The sequence below is a fragment of the Myxine glutinosa genome, chromosome 7, assembly GCF_964187855.1.
Source record: "Myxine glutinosa chromosome 7, kmMyxGlut1.1, whole genome shotgun sequence".
Lineage (NCBI taxonomy): Eukaryota > Metazoa > Chordata > Myxini > Myxiniformes > Myxinidae > Myxine > Myxine glutinosa.
The window spans coordinates 112,178,955-112,195,178 of record NC_136267.1 but is presented as its reverse complement, the minus strand read 5'-3'; the positions used below and the strand labels follow the sequence as shown (position 1 = coordinate 112,195,178).

At 44.3% G+C, this 16,224-nt stretch overlaps 2 protein-coding genes across 4 annotated transcripts in view; one reads left to right on the top strand and one right to left on the bottom strand.

Moving 5' to 3' along the window:
- The window catches only part of LOC137430614 (uncharacterized), a 130,716-nt gene extending 128,799 nt beyond the window's left edge, over window positions 1–1,917 (bottom strand). Inside the window, exon 1 of the mRNA XM_078782715.1 lies at window positions 1,285–1,917. The gene's annotated coding sequence lies outside the window, so the exon portion shown is untranslated. The remainder of the gene's footprint in view (window positions 1–1,284) is intronic.
- Window positions 1,918–10,320: 8,403 nt separating this feature from the next.
- The window catches only part of DPAGT1 (dolichyl-phosphate N-acetylglucosaminephosphotransferase 1), a 20,105-nt gene continuing 14,201 nt past the window's right edge, over window positions 10,321–16,224 (top strand). The window contains exons 1-4 of one of the 3 annotated variants that reach the window (XM_078782146.1): window positions 10,321–10,778; window positions 12,330–12,450; window positions 12,652–12,865; window positions 15,405–15,551. In XM_078782146.1, the coding sequence (XP_078638272.1) occupies window positions 10,633–10,778; window positions 12,330–12,450; window positions 12,652–12,865; window positions 15,405–15,551 (628 nt within the window). In that variant the 5' untranslated portion in view covers window positions 10,321–10,632. The remainder of the gene's footprint in view (window positions 10,779–12,329; window positions 12,451–12,651; window positions 12,866–15,404; window positions 15,552–16,224) is intronic. The other 2 variants (XM_078782148.1, XM_078782147.1) reach the window with 2 other exon arrangements.

Sequence of the window (16,224 nt, the reverse complement as noted above, 5' to 3'; positions counted from 1 at the left end):
CAAGTGTCGGACATACATCGTGGCGACCATCTTGGATTTTGACGTGGCGACCCACTTTCCAATAGCGTTCTTCCTTATGCCGAGATACACCCAAACACCAGATTAGAAGTTGGTACTTCACTTATTTTTCAAGATATTCATCTCACAAGGTTCAGACATACATGGCGGTGGCCATCTTGGATTTTGACGTGGCGACCCAATTTTCAATAGCCTTCTTCCTTATGCCTAGATACACCCACACACCAGATTATAAGTTGGTACTTCGCTTATTTTTCAAGATATGCAGGTTACAAGGTTCAGACATACATGGCATCAGACATATACATGGCGGCGGCCATCTTGGCTTTTGACGTGGCGACCCGATTTTAAACAGCGTTCTTCCTTGTGCCTAGATACACCCACACACCAGATTAGACGTTGGTACTTCGCTTATTTACCTTCGCAAAAGCGGAAGGTTATGTTTTGATCGCTGTGTATTTATTTGTATGTCTGTGTGTGTGTATGTTAATCGCATAACTCAAAAAGTATTCAACCGAATTGCATGAAATTTGGTGGGATGATTGGTTATTATACGGGACACATTTGATTAGATTTTGGGAAACAGATTTGCTCAAATTCTGACTATTTTTAACTCGATCGTATTTCACTCAAAGTTATGAGCGACTGAAGAAGAAGATGTCCATCCAGGACGTCATCACTATAACGCGATCTCCCGCGATCATTTCAACCTCAAAAAAAATTATAATTGCAGATTTGACAATAGATGAGGCATATTAACAAACGAATGAAACAGATTTGCTCAAATTCTGACTATTTTTAACTCGATCGTATTTCACTCAAAGTTATGCGCGACTGAAGAAGAAGATGTCCATCCAGGACGTCATCACTATAACGCGATCTCCCGCGATCATTTCAACCTCAAAAAAAATTATAATTGCAGATTTGACAATAGATGAGGCATATTAACAAACGAATGAAACAGATTTGCTCAAATTCTGACTATTTTTAACTCGATCGTATTTCACTCAAAGTTATGAGCGACTGAAGAAGAAGATGTCCATCCAGGACGTCATCACTATAACGCAATCTCCCGCGATCATTTCAACCTCAAAAATTTTATTTTGGCAACAAAAGTAGCTGCGGCGAAGGTATGCGCTCTACCGAGTGCCCGTTCTAGTTTTCGAGATATTTCGCTCACAATTTTCAGACATATATATGGTGGCGGCCATCTTGGATTTTGACGTGGCGACCCAATTTTCAATAGCGTTCGTCCCTCGGCCTCACCTCGTGTTAATATCTTGTTTCTTGATTCCTCGACGGTCCTCGTACTCTTCGTACTCTTTCGTTCAAACAGCACGTGGGAATGTACACAGCAGCACGAAAATAACCTTCCACGCCACAAAAACGGGACACAGCCTGAGTGACGTCACATTGTGACGTCGTCACTATCGACATTGTCACGTCACAAACATTACGCCCATCAAAGCCTGCGCTGTTATTCCCAACCTATGGTTCAATTGTTTGTCCGTGGTAGTTTGACTCGGCCAAGGTTAGAACAGCCGACAGGTTCAGGGACCATTCAATGAACTTGCCACTGGCACTTGTCGGCTGTTGCACAACATAAGTCATAAGCGAACTCGTATTTATGTTTACCGGTACATACCTGATACCCCGACCTTCTGGGAACGTGACGCTGTAGGATGCTAACATTCCTGCTTCTTCTTCTTCAAAACTGGAGAGACGTGCTTTTTAAATCGACATCTTCTACTATAAAATGGATGAGTTGTGTGTTCGTGCGTGTGACTGTGAGGCACACTTTTTGTGTCTATTAATTACGTCCGTCTATTCATTAATTACGTATTACGTACTATTGAAATGTATACCTTTTACCTCTACAGACTGCTGAGACCCTTTCCACCTTTGAAGACTCTGAGATCCCTAAGATCCTCAATACCCCAAAAACCCCTGAAGACCCCAATGACACAAAAGTCCCCGATAACCCAAAAGTCCTCAAAGACCCAAAAGACCCAGATGACCCAAAAGCCATAAAAGAACGAGAAAACCCAAAAGCCCTAGAGGACCAAAAAGAACCAGAAGACCCAAAAAAGACTTCAAGGATGCAAAAGACCCCCAAATCCGGCAGGCAGGTATGCTACAAAGTAGTGAAGACCTCGGAAATTTGGTCCAATATACCAATGGGCACCCCCCCCCCCCCCCATTAGTTATGATTAAACAGACACGATTTTTTTTTGACTCCACCCCGAAGGTGGCCGGAGGCATTATGTTTTCGGGTTGCCCGTCTGTCCGTCCGTCCATCCGTATGGGCGAAACCTCGTTTTTCTCAGCAACCATGTGTCCTATTGAAACTAAACTTTCAGGGTAGGAGTCACACCCATGCACAATGTTTTTATGATAATTATGACGTCATAGGCCACGTGGTATGGCAGCCATCTTGGAATAAACGCAAATAATTAAAACATTATTTCTCAGAAACCACTGAATGGAAAAATTTGAAGCTTGACACATTGTCAAGTACACCCAATGGGGGAGCAAAAGCATGGTAATGATGACATCATAGGTGAAGTGGTATACCAGCCAAAAATGTTTTAATCGAATTCCTTGTCCTAAAAATCTGAAATTGCATTGGCTAGGCATGGCGTTAAAATATCATCACAAAAACATAGTTGGTCACAGGGTGTGGCAGCCATATTGAATTGAAGGAAATTATTAAATAATTATATCTCTGAAAGTGCTTACCCTATTGATGCGACATTTTAAAAATATAATCTAACACCATTGTTGCATAGAGTTTGAAAATGATGTCGTAGGTCACATGGTTTGGCAGCCATCTTGGATAGAAACATGAAGCTTATCCGATCAACACAAAACTTCACAAACATGATCCCTTACTCATACATATGCAGAGTGTACATTTTTAAGGTCATATGTCATGTGGTGTGGCAGCCATATTAGCTTGAAAGGTCGATATTTTTTAAAAAATCCCTTCTCTGAAACTGCTTCACCGATCGATGTGAAACCTGTCCTGGCTGGTGAAAATGTGATACTTGAAAACAGCTGAAGGGATTTAAATTAAACTTGTTTATTTTTAGAACAGTGAACGAGGGCATCTACCTGTTGTGGGACTATATGGAGGCATGTTGGAGACACAATTGCATTGTTCTAGTTGTTCCAACTAAGTCGATTATTAGCTTTGCAACCCAGTAAATCGATGATTGGCTTTCGCATGGTACCATTCTTGTTATACTAGGACAGTGGGAACAAGACATTCGGCAAACACTCTTTAATTAGGTAATGGAGCATGTGAGTAGCTGGGTAGTGAGGATACCACATGCAAGGGTCTCATCTCAGCTGCTAAAGCCAACAATCAGGACACAGCCCTGGGCTCCAGTCGATTGCGGCATTTCATTTAGTCAGTGGCTCCGGTCCATATCACATGCTTAGTTGCAGCAACAAGAGGGTCCTCCTGGTGGCCACGCCACAGGGGTAGCATGTCACATCCACAGACCCGCACTGACGTCAGAGGGAGGGGAGAGAAGGGAGGGAACTTAATGGTTCTGAATTGGGGTGACATATGAAGTCACCTTAATGGGGTGACTTCATATGAATTACCATCTTGTGGGGGCCTTCACCTTACCTTGATTGTTTAGCACTCGCAGGGTCAGACAAGATGGACTGATCACATGACACCATTAGCCAAGCTAACCTGTCTGTGACACAGAATATTAACCTCTCAGCCTCACACAAAAACAGGACGACTTAACCCAACAAAAAGTAGTCCTTGTTACAGGTAAATATTAACTATTCTACACAAGCATATAGTCCATGCAATAGCAACAAATATGGGTAGGTAAGTAGTTAACTGACGTTGTGGATGTCTTTATTTACCTTTGTGGCAGACACAATGCCAGCGGGTCATAATTCCGCGCACCAGTGGGTGACGCGAGCGACCGGACGTGGAACTTGGAAGCAAGGCTCGGGCCACGCCCGTAGCAAAGGAGTCATGAGGCTCAGGGTTGAACTGTAATACATGCCCCGCCTTTCGGCCGACCGGCCACGCCCGAGGGCAAGGCGTGGCCTCGGGACATATACGCGGGCTCGAAAGTCGAGCCCGCTCAGTGCTTACGTGCGAGCATTGAATAAAGTGTTTGGTTTTGTTCAACGCGTGGTGGCCTACCTTCTTGACAAACGAGCTGTGTGTGCATAGCACCACACCTTCGACATTTGCCTTTGGCAGGTCTGCAAAAGCTTTGCATTGCCGTTGTTATTGTTGTTGTTGTTGTTTCTGCTGTTTTTGTTGTTGGGGTTCTTGTTGGGGTTTAATTTTTGAAATGTGCATGTATTGTTCGGACAGCTGCCGGACCACGCCCACATCTGTTCACTTGACTCCACCCACCATAACACCAAGACAAAATTATATGGCCACCATCTTGGTTTTCTGGTGGGCCTAACTAACACATTAGACCTGTAGTCCTTTGCTGATTATACCCTGCCCGGGTTTGTTGTGCCAGATTTCCATTGACTTTGTTTAGGTCGAGTGTTATTGATGATAAGGGACCCTGAAAAATTAATCATATGTCAGTTAGTAACAGTAAGGTTTAATTGTTTAATCAAGCCAATCAGAATGCACAGTGGGGTGTCGATGTATTCTTTGAATAGCGCATTGAAAGTGTTTCCCAATCAGCCCATGTGGTGTTGTGCATAGAAGGTACGCTAGAGGGGGCGTGGCCAAGAGGAGGAGGAGTTCCGGAAAAAAGGATGGAGCGTGGAGAGGATTAGAACGGGACGTGCGTTCGATGTTGGATTGAATAAAACAATTGGACCTCACTGAATTCTTCTTACTGAACTTTACAACACAACAAACTGGCGACGAGAATGGGACTTAACTTGAATCCACCTACACCCTTTCTGCAGAACCCGGGTGAGCCTTCGATGCCTTTTAGGGCCTGGACTCGTGTCTTTGAAAACGACGTGCTGGCGATACAGGAGACTACACTTACTGATGCGAGAAAGCGCACACTTTTAATACATTGCTTTGGCACCGATGGCCAGAGACTCTTCTATACATTAACAGTAGGCCACGGCGGTTCCGCATTGATCGACCCTCGGATAGTTTCGGTGCCGGCGAGGTGCACCCTCTCCCTTGCCAGCATGGACTACCTGCCCCTGTGCGTGAACGTGGCGGTCTCGGTGTTGGCCGGGTTCGTGAACTTCCGGGCCGTTCCCGCTGTGGCCAAGGAGCTTCTGGCGGCAAATTTGTTCGGCAAGGATTTGAACAAGGATTGTGATAAAAGAATGTGGGTGGATGTTTGGTTAATTATATCAGTGTCCCTGTGAGATTGTGTCATCTCCATAGTGTATGATCTAGCTAAATTACCTATCGTCCGTATCAGTGGAAAGGGAATATGCATTGTGTTTGTGTGGAAGAAATGAACCCCATTGTGACTTCTCTTTCTAGTTCTCTCAATTTAGCTTTATCTCTATCTCTCTCTTTCAATATTATTCCACACCTTTGCAGTGCATCCATACATGCTTTGCAACATGCTCCATTGCAAAAATCAACTTGAAATATCACATTAGAAGCCAGCGATCCATGGAAGAACATCATAACCACAGACCTGTGCAGTGGGGGAGGCAGGATGAGGGGGAGGGAGGGCTCCAAAAACGGCCTCATCTACCGCGTTGCCCCAATCCTGGTCGACTGTGGGTGGTCCTGCAGGACTTTGGCATAGCCAATAGGCATCCTCTAAAGACAAGGCAGGCTAATAGGAAGGCAAAACTCGACAGGAATTGTAGGAGAGGGTCATGGGATCCTCAGCACCACTACAAGGACGGGTGAAGCTGCACAATGGCCACGCCACACCTCTCCACTGCTTATAAAAGGCAGAGCGGAGCGCAGATCAGGGTTGACACGTCTGCGATTCCATACGAGCAAACTGATGTTACGAGAGCAAGGTGGCATCTGGAAGGCTGGTGGTGAGTGTGAGCGAGCGAGGTTCCGTACAAGGAATGGCCCAGCCAGCAGAGAATTCCCAGATGCGTTAGTAACATACACATTGACATATGCCATCTGTCTCTTGCTTTCCCTAAATCTACTTCGTTCACTTTGGACGCATTGAGCTGAGAGCACACTGACTCACACCTCACACTGCTTTCCTCTTAACCACCTGCAGTCACCTCTGCACATCTCCCCACACATTGCATCACATCACCGACTCTCCTTTTCTTTTTCCCCTCTCCTCTTTTGTTGGGATCAACGTAAGCCCACTAGATTGCGTCCGGTGAGTGAGAGGCCGCAAATACGCCTCGTATTTTCCTCTCCTTCTCTCTATCCTTCTTCCTCACCTCATTTCCCCGGAATGACTGACGTGCCTATGTTATAGAACTGTGACTAATAACTGAATGGGAAGGGCCTCTGCACTTGGGGTAAGAGCTTTGCTTCTGTGACTGCTTATAAATACGTGGTGCTTGAAAACTATACAAACCGTTTCTCAAACTGTCCAATTGTCAGATTCCATTGGTTGTTGTGTGAATAGTAACAGGGAGTTCAGCCCCGCCGTTTCGTTATGGTCAGCCAATAGCTCACGTTTCCATTTACTGTATCGCTCGGCCGTTTGAGAGATCACAGTGTGACGTTGAGAGCATGGTACTCTATCTGGGGGAGGAGGAAGAGGGTTTAATTCACCAGACAGGTAAAGCGGATTTGGACGCTGGACCCTGCCTGAATTCAACGTCTTAGATAGAGTCTGTTGCTGCTTAGCAACCTGCTGCGCCGCCGTGGAATTAGCGGTGGTTCGCTGGCTTGCAGGATTGTCGGTCAGATAGTGGATATGAAAACTCCCATTGTGATCCCTACCGACCCCAAGTCCACAACCTTTGGTGTCGAGGAGCGGGGCCTTCCAAACCCCCTGACTCCGTAATATTGGGAGTCGAATTGTGCAAATTCGAAATTGTATAATGGAGCATAGCGAGGGCAGAAATTTAATTCATGGAGACAACTATGTCTGACCAATAGGGACAGGAGCAGGTGGGTTTTATGGAAGATATGAACAAAGCTGTGTCTCACAATGTAACTGTGGACGAGGGGGGCAGTAAGGGGCGCAGAAGAGTATCCCGGATTGACTGGTGGCTCCCACACCCATCCCGCAGAAAACACAGCCCTCCCCGTGGAGCTAACGCCAAAGGACAGCGGGTCGACACCGACAACACATCCCGACATGGGGATCTTGATAACACAGTTAATGGCAGGGTTGGAGATACGGCTGAGCAATAAACTGTATGAGGGACAGGCTGGCATAAGGCGTGATATGCGCGTTGGACAGGCTGGCATTGAGGAAAAACTGGACATGGGACGGGCAGAGGTAAACGCTGATACGAGTTATATGGGTAACTAGAACGCCACTCAGTAGAGCGCATACTCCCGCCGTGGGTTTAGTTGGAATAATACGTTTTGTTTAACATCCCCTCTCCCCAAAACAATAAATGAAAAAGAAAGTAGGCCCTAACTGTCAGAGAATTAATTTTGATATATCTCGGAATTAGAGGAGACAAACGTCATTTAAGAATAAGAATAAAAGCTTTCATGCAGTAAAACAGAAAAAATCTTTCCCAAAAAAATTCCTGGATCCGGAATAATATCCTGAGCTTCGCCATAAACTAATCAATTCTTCCTTATCCCAAGGGCAATCATCCCACCAACTTTCATCCAAATCCGTTCAGAACTTTTCCAGATATCTTGTTCACAAACATACGAACACACACACACACGGACGGACGCGATCGAATGCGTTACTCCCTGGCGGGAGTAATAAACCTGAACATCGCAGAGCCAGAACCAGAATTATTTATTTGGTCTGGGAAGCCCATGCGAGGTTTCTTCTTCTTCAGCCTCTCAAAACCCTGGGTGAATATGCGATCTTTTAAAAAAAAAAAGTTGGAATTTTGCCAAATCTGTTTCATTCGTTTGTTAATATACCTCAGCCATTGACAAATCTGGAATTATAATTTTATTTGAGGTTCAAATTAACCCGGGAGATTGTGTCAAGCGATGCCTGGAAGTCTGTACATGTGATAAATAAATTAATCGTCCACAGTCGAAGACTCTTCCTCTTCACGCAATAACAACTTCTAGCTTCCAGACCGTACATCCAATCATCTTCACATTTTGCACACTTGTTACTCTTCATGACTTCTACTACAGTATGAAGTTTCACGTCGATCAATGAAGTGGTTCAAGAGATATAAATGTTTTTATTATTTGCGTTTAATTAACGATGTCTGCCAAACCACGTGACCTATCGTAAGTTCCAAAAGGACATTTTTGTAGACTGAACTGAACAGATCTGCTTAACAGATCTGTGAAGTTTCCCCTCGATTGGATCACAAATGAGGGAGGAGCTAGGTTTTAAAGGTTTGTGCTTAAAAACGTCATAACTCTGAAACCATGTGATGCATGACGTCATGCTCGCTGACTGTTTTGTTTGTCATGGGTATGTGATTCTGCCTGAAAAGTTTGGCCTCGATCTGTTCAGGCGTTTTGGAGAAAATGGGATTTTAGTGTTTTTCACTCAAAACAATATGGCGGCCGAACCACGTGACCTGTGACGTCATAGTTACGATTAAAATATTCTACAGACCGAGTCCCTCCGATGGTGAAAATTTGCTCTCAATCGGTACAATTATTGCAGAGAAAATGGTTTTTTAAAGGAAAACAGAAAAATAAATTCCCAAAAAATTCCTGGATCCGGAATAATCGGGGAATTAAAGAGGGAAATGATAGCAATTAAGAACTAGAACGCCACTCAGTAGCGCACATACTCCCGCCGTGGGTGACCGCTGCTGAGCCCTATCTTCCAATGGTAAAAAAAATCCTTCAAAAAATTCCTGGATCCGGAATAATATCCTGAGCTTCACCAAAAACTAATCAATTCTTCCTTATCCCAAGGACAATCATCCCACCAACTTTCATCCAAATCCGTTCAGAACTTTTCCAGATATCTTGTTCACAAACATACGAGCACACACACACACACACACACACACACACACACACACACACGAACGGACGGACATGATCGAATGCATTACTCCCGCCGCGAGACGAGACATTATGACGTAACACAGAAAACAGAGGAGATGGGACAGGTAATGGAGACGAGGAAAGAACAGACGGATGAACGAATGGGCACAGGTAAAAAGGAGGTGGAGAAGACGTTTGCGGAAGCAAAATTGGAGTTATAAACAGAGATGAAGAATGAAATGAATGAAGCAAAAGGGGAACTAATCGAGACGGGTCGTTGCCAACTTGGATGGGGTCGTTGCTAGCTTTAGAACCACCGCATTGATGAGGATGCAGGTGACCTTTAGTGGGTAATTCGTTCAGGGTGACGGATTACCATGGATAACTCGCCGACTCTTCATGAAAGGCACGATGCAATGTTTAAGGGCCACCATTTTGTGCGAGCAAAAGGGACACCCGGCTTAATGTCCATCCTACCTCGCAATGCAACACCCTGCATGTGAAGCACCAATCTGACAGTTTAAAGTCTGCTCGAGAATCGAACCCAGACTGGACAAGTCAAAGGTCCGATATACTTTGGTAACAATCCTCACAAGAAGGTAATGAGAATAACTGGCATACCTTATACCTTTCTTCCTCTGCGTTGTGTCGTGGAGTGCAGCTCGAACGTGCGTCCTCTCGCTGAGTCCCCTCTCGTCTGAGGGAATCTCTCACAGCCAATCACATTCTCATCTATTGTTCCATTGTCTCCAGGGCAACGAGCTGTTTTTCTCGACTATTGTCTCCCGGGGCAACGAGTTTTGTTATCTTTCTCAAAACAAAGCCCACTCACAGTAAAACTTTAATTAATATACCTGTTTGCCAAAGAACTTGATGCACACCTTCATCGATCACCTACCGCACGGCTCTTGGCCATCCTGTGAGCCCTCGGTTTAAGCATTCAATCAAGCAGTCTATCGGAACGGTTGATAAGGAACAGCTTGGCCTGGCAAGCGATAGCAAGCTGCTTGTTCATGGAACACATCCCAGTTTTTCACCACCAACTTGCCACTTATGCAAAAACATTCCGAATTGATGGAAAGTTTAGAATTTAATAAAAGTTTAATTGAACACTCTTTGAGCGAAAGGAAATAAACACTTTCAATGAGTATTGAATAAAATTAGACAAAATTTTCCATGAGACGCTTTATATTTTAAAGTAGACTTGTTTGGCGGTGTATAGAAATCTTTTGTACGGTTCGCTAGTTCAATGTTATAATTGCGCAACGGCTCTTTCCTGCGTCGCTATGCAAATGTTACTCCACGTGATGCAAAGTGAAGACCTGATTGGTGGATTCTCTGTTTTCTACAATTCAATCAGAACGAGCGCCGTAGCTGTTCCAAGGCAGTTTTGTTTTAAGTTTATTTCAATTAAGAAACGAGGAAGTTCAAAGAATCTAAAATGGATCTACAATAACTGTCCGAGCTCCTGAACTGACCGTCTGCAGCTGTCGTGTTTTCGGTGCTGAAGTTGTCTCTGAGGCCTCGGCGGTTCCGCATTGATCGACCCTCGGATAGTTTCGGTGCCGGCGAGGTGCACCCTCTCCCTTGCCAGCATGGACTACCTGCCCCTGTGCGTGAACGTGGCGGTCTCGGTGTTGGCCGGGTTCGTGACCTTCCGGGCCGTTCCCGCTGTGGCCAAGAAGCTTCTGGCGGCAAATTTGTTCGGCAAGGATTTGAACAAGGATTGTGATAAAAGAATGTGGGTGGATGTTTGGTTAATTATATCAGTGTCCCTGTGAGATTGTGTTTTTAATTTGTTGCAAATGTGCAGCTGCTGCTTTGTCCCATTGTTATCACTTATCATGAGATAGATATGGGTGGGAAGGACGAGAACTGAAAGAGTGGGAGAAATGTGTACAGTTTCTGGGGGTTGGGGGGTCAAGGGGCCGGGGGAAAGGTACCGGATGTGACAAGGTTATGGGTGAGAGAGGGGGTGACATGTTCCATCGTAAGGAAATGGGGGTTAAGGATATTATGGGATTGGGTAGCGTGGTACTAGGTAAAAAGTTGGGGCTGGGTGTGTGGCCAGGTAAGGAGCTACGGGAGGGTGGATGTGGCCAGGTAAGAATGTGAGAGGTGTGGCCGTGTGGTCAGGTAAGGGGTGCGGGAGATGTGTGGCCAGGTAAGATGGTTGGGGAGCAGTATGGCCATGCAAGGTGGTTGGGGAGCTGTGTGGCCAGGTAAGGTGGCTGTGGAGCTGTGTGGCCAGGTAAGGAGCTGCGTGCGGGTGGAAGGGGGGAGGTGTGGCAAGTTAAGGAGAGGGGATGGGTGTAAGTGGCCAGGTAAGAAGGTGGGGAATATGGTACATATGTGAGTCTAGGTAAGGGGATGAGGGAGGATGTGTGTTGGGGGGGTGGTGGGGGAGGAGGGGGTGGAGGGTGAGGTGTGTGTGTGGAGGGTGAGGTGTGTGTGTGGAGGGTGAGGTGTGTGTGTGGAGGGTGAGGTGTGTGTGTGGAGGGTGAGGTGTGTGTGTGGAGGGTGAGGTGTGTGTGTGGAGGGTGAGGTGTGTGTGTGGAGGGTGAGGTGTGTGTGTGGAGGGTGAGGTGTGTGTGTGAAGGGTGAGGTGTGTGTGGAGGGTGAGGTGTGTGTAGAGGGTGAGGTGTGTGGCCAGGCAAGGGGGTGGTGGAATGGATAGGTGGGCAGGAAAGTGGAGGGAGAGGTGGTGCAAAATACATGGACAGGTAGATAGGGATGGATGTGGTAAGGGGGCAGGTTTTTAGGTACGTAACAGGGATAGGTGTGGTCCACAGAAAAAAGAAAATTAGGGTCGGGTTGACAGGAAAGAAGGATTGAAGATTGATGGGAAAGATTTGAGCCGCCTTCGTGGACGCGAGTTGTATCGCAATTTATGTGATTATTGTGAATTTGAGAGTTTAACCTGGACACTGTTTGTGCCCCACTTTCTATCTGTTTTTTTCGGCTGAACGCAGACTCTGTGACTACTGAAATTGTCTTATTCGTGATGAACTCCCTTGCTAATCAGTGCAATGAATCCTCGCTGTGCTTTATGGTTTTTATGACTTTGATTAACTGCTCCTCCTTATGTTTTGGGAGTAATATTACAATTTCCTTGGATTTTCATCTTCCATGGATTTAATTGTTTTAACTTTGTGCAAATTAGTTGATCAAGAAACATTGAAACCTAACATTAAATAACTTGTGTCTGACTTCACTTTACAAACTTGATTAAACACTGTGATATTTTCCCCGTGTGCGCTCATCCTTGACCAATGTGTGCACATGTGTCCAGACCTGAAGCCTTGGGGGTCGTGAGTGGAGCCATATTCCTAGTTATGCATTTTGCCCTCATACCCGTGCCCTCCTTGGGCTGCTGGCTCAGCAAAAACTGTCCTGGATATCCACAGATTCAGGTTTGCTCGGAATCGACCACCTTTTCACTCCGATCGTGCACATCTTCCACTGTTTTCTGCTCTCTTTAATATCTACTCTGCACTTTCCCAACATCCGAATTTGCCATTCCCCATTTATCTTCTGCCTATTTATTTGTTCATTTATGTTAGCAGTCCTTTATAGTTTTTTTTTGTTTTTTTTAACGACGATGTGATATCCAGTTGGTGCAGCTCCTCGCTGCGCTCCTGGCTCTATGCTGCATGCTTCTTCTCGGGTTTGCCGACGATGTTTTGAACCTGCCTTGGCGTCACAAACTGGCACTTCCCGCCGTGGCCGCCCTCCCTCTGCTCACAACTTATCTGCTCACCGAAGGGCCCACCACCGTGCTCATTCCCGAACCGCTCCGCCCACTGCTCGGCCTGCATGTGCACCTTGGTATGATTGGAGGCTCCTTGTGTAGCAGAATCTTCTCATTACTGCAAGTCTTTTATCCGTTAGTTCATGGTAGTCTGGTGTAGTAGTCTTGTTACATAAGGAATACTTATTTGGTGGACATTCCCATTTTGACGAACACATTTCGGTTCAATATAAGATACAACAACAACAACAACAACATGCATTTTAAAGGCGATTTTCCCTACTAGAGCGGGGGTTAGCCTTGCGGTCCCCATGACAATCTTCTCCATTTTGCCCTATTTTCTGCATCTCTCCTTGTTAACCCCCTTGCCCGCATTTCTTCTTCGACCATCTTTAGCCAAGTCTTTCTCGGTCTTCCCCGTCCTCTACTTCCTTCTACATTCATTTCTATCACTCTTCTCAACCAGTCACTTTCATCCTTCCTCAACGCATGACCAAACCATCTCAACCTGTGCCTCTTCACAGCATCAATCACAGGCTCTATTCCCATCAATATAAGATGCAGTAAAATATTTTTTTAATGTTTAATTAAAATACATTATCCCAATCTGTTGTGTTATGCAGTTAAGTATATCTCTCTATTATGGCCAAAGTGGAATGGGAGGTTAAACTGTTTAAAGTGTAATGTAGAAATATACAGTGCCTTCAAGGTATTCACACCCCTTGACTTTTTCACATTTTGTTGTTAGTCTGAATTAAAAATTGATTAAATTGAGCTTTTTTTGTCGCTGATCGATGCATATTACCCTATAATGTCAAAGTGGAATTTTATTTTAAGAAATTTTTACAAAATAATTAAAAATGAAAGGCTGAAATTTTTGGAGTCAATAAGTATTCAACCCCTACGCTATTGTGAGGAGGCATATATGTGGGGACACAACAACAACAACAACAACAACAGGCATTTTAAGGCCATTTTCCCAGCAAGAGCGGGGGTTAGCCATATGTCTGGGGAAGGGTATAAAATAATTTTGGAGTGTTAAAAGTTCCCAAGAGCACAGTGAGCTCCATCATTAGGAAATTCAAAGAATATGGAACTATCCAGACTCTTCCTCGAGCTGGCCGTCCGACCAACGTGAGCAACTGGGCAAGAAAGACCATGGTCAGGGAGGTGAATAAGAACCCAATGACCACTCTCACAGAACTGCAGAGTTCCTTGGCTGAGATGGGGGAACCTGCCAGAAGGAGAACGGTCTCTGCAACACTTCAGAAATCTAGGCTTTATGGGAAGGTCCTGATGGAAAATACTCCTGAGAAAAAGGCCCATTTAATTGCGCCACGTACATTAAAAAGGCACACCTTGTACAAAAGGCATATAATTTTAAATTCAAGCTGTAACACAACAAAATGTGAAAAATGTCAAGGGTGTGAATACTTACCGAATGCACTGTAATAAAAAACTAAATAGGGCATGGGATTTGGGTTTGGTTCCAGCAATGTCACCCTTATGTACCCTGAATGTTTTATTATGGATAGATTATGGGGTGTGAGTGCCACCCCTTATTTAAAATTAAAAAAAAGTATATATATATATTTTTAAAGGGAATGGGTTGGAGGCAAAGCCTAGAAACGAACGAACCCCATTAGAATTACTCTTTAGAACCCCATAAAAGAACCCTAGATTGACCCGTACCAGCTTAACGAATTTCCAACACAACAACCAGTCAATGGAAGGTAACTTTTATTTTAAAGGGATTATTGATGCCCTCATTATCGTTTATTAATATGTGGTTGTAAGTGCATGTGGAATATAAAGCTACGAAAGGGCATTTATCGGGTTCACAAGACTGCAAATGATGCTTCCTGGGAAGTGTGTGTTTGTTTGAAGATGGCGTTGAGAGCATTGAGGTGAAAAGATTTTCACGGAGCGATACAATGATGTTGATGCCCAAGATGCTTTAGTCAGGTTCACTATATTAACAAATATAATTTCGTTCAAAATTTTGGGATTAGCAAACCTGTACATTTTTGGAATCTTCAGAGCATGGAGAATCTGAAAATCAATGTTGGCATTTGCACAGACACCTGCATGGGCGCCATTTTGGATTTTGAAAATGGCCGCCATAAAATACATATTTTGCGCGACCTCGGCTTCTAGTCAACCTAGAGACTTAATTAAATATGCTAATCCTATGTTTTCTGGGTCAAGGAATCCAATAAAGGCCTCAAAATAGTGCTCAGGATTATAGAAAAGCAACAAACAAAGGTAATTGAAAACCATTGTCTTTATATTTGTGATATAACTGTATTACATAATACATGATATTGCAAGTCCTTTGAAGTTATAGGTTGTTATAGGAAGTTATAGGTAGTATCAGATTGAACTATAAGTCCTATACACAGGATCTACGAGGTCTATACCGTTCAGGAATATGCTTTTACAGATCTTCATCACTGTCCTGAGTGTCATTTTCGCAAAGGTGTCTACGCAAATGTAAACATTAATTTTTGGATTCCTCATGCTCTGAATATTCCAAAAATGTATAGTTTTGCTAATCTACCAAAATTTTGAACGAAAAAACATAGTGAACCTGACTGCTTGCCCTTTCTCCGACAGGTGCTCTCTACTACGTATACATGGGACTTCTCTGTGTTTTCTGTACAAACGCCATAAATATCCTCGCCGGAGTAAATGGGTTGGAGGCTGGGCAGACGGTCATTATCGCAGCCTCCATAGCCATCTTCAATTTGATTGAACTCCATGGTGAGTGTGCACTCAAACCCTCTGCTGTCAAGTCTACCAGTTTGATCAAACCCATGAATGTCCTCATCCAGGATTCTAGGGTCATCCAATCCATCCTGAAAATGACTGCATACTTCCTTCTCTTATTGATCTAGTTGACTGCTGATACTGTTTTACTATTGACTCGGATAACTTTCGGGTTTTGCGTTTTACCAGTGATGCAAAGTGCTCAGGTGGTGACAAGTGCCAAACGTTCAAAACTGGTTACCATGAAGGAAACCTAACTGTGTAAGCTTTGTGCACTATGATAGTTCATTAAAATTTTTGAATGTGTTTTCAGTGAGCAGGTGAAATGTTTGAGCATTTTGTATTGAGCCGTACAATAGCGCACCTTTTGAAAAGACATTTGGGTGTGAAGGTGTTCATGTATCCCGAAAAACAAATGAAGCAGCAACTTTTGAAGTGCAAAATAAGCGATGGATGCTTTTATATTGAATGCACAACAGACACTGGGAGATGTCCTTTCATGAAATGTGCCATAATCTGACCTCGTCAGCATACCAAAGGGTGATGTTTCCAAACAATAATCCAGAGGCAAATGTGCATCCAATTTATTTAACACAGGTAGCTGCCATTTGGCCCATCATGCCTATGTCATATCCACATTCCACCACTTCATAAGTACTGATTATAG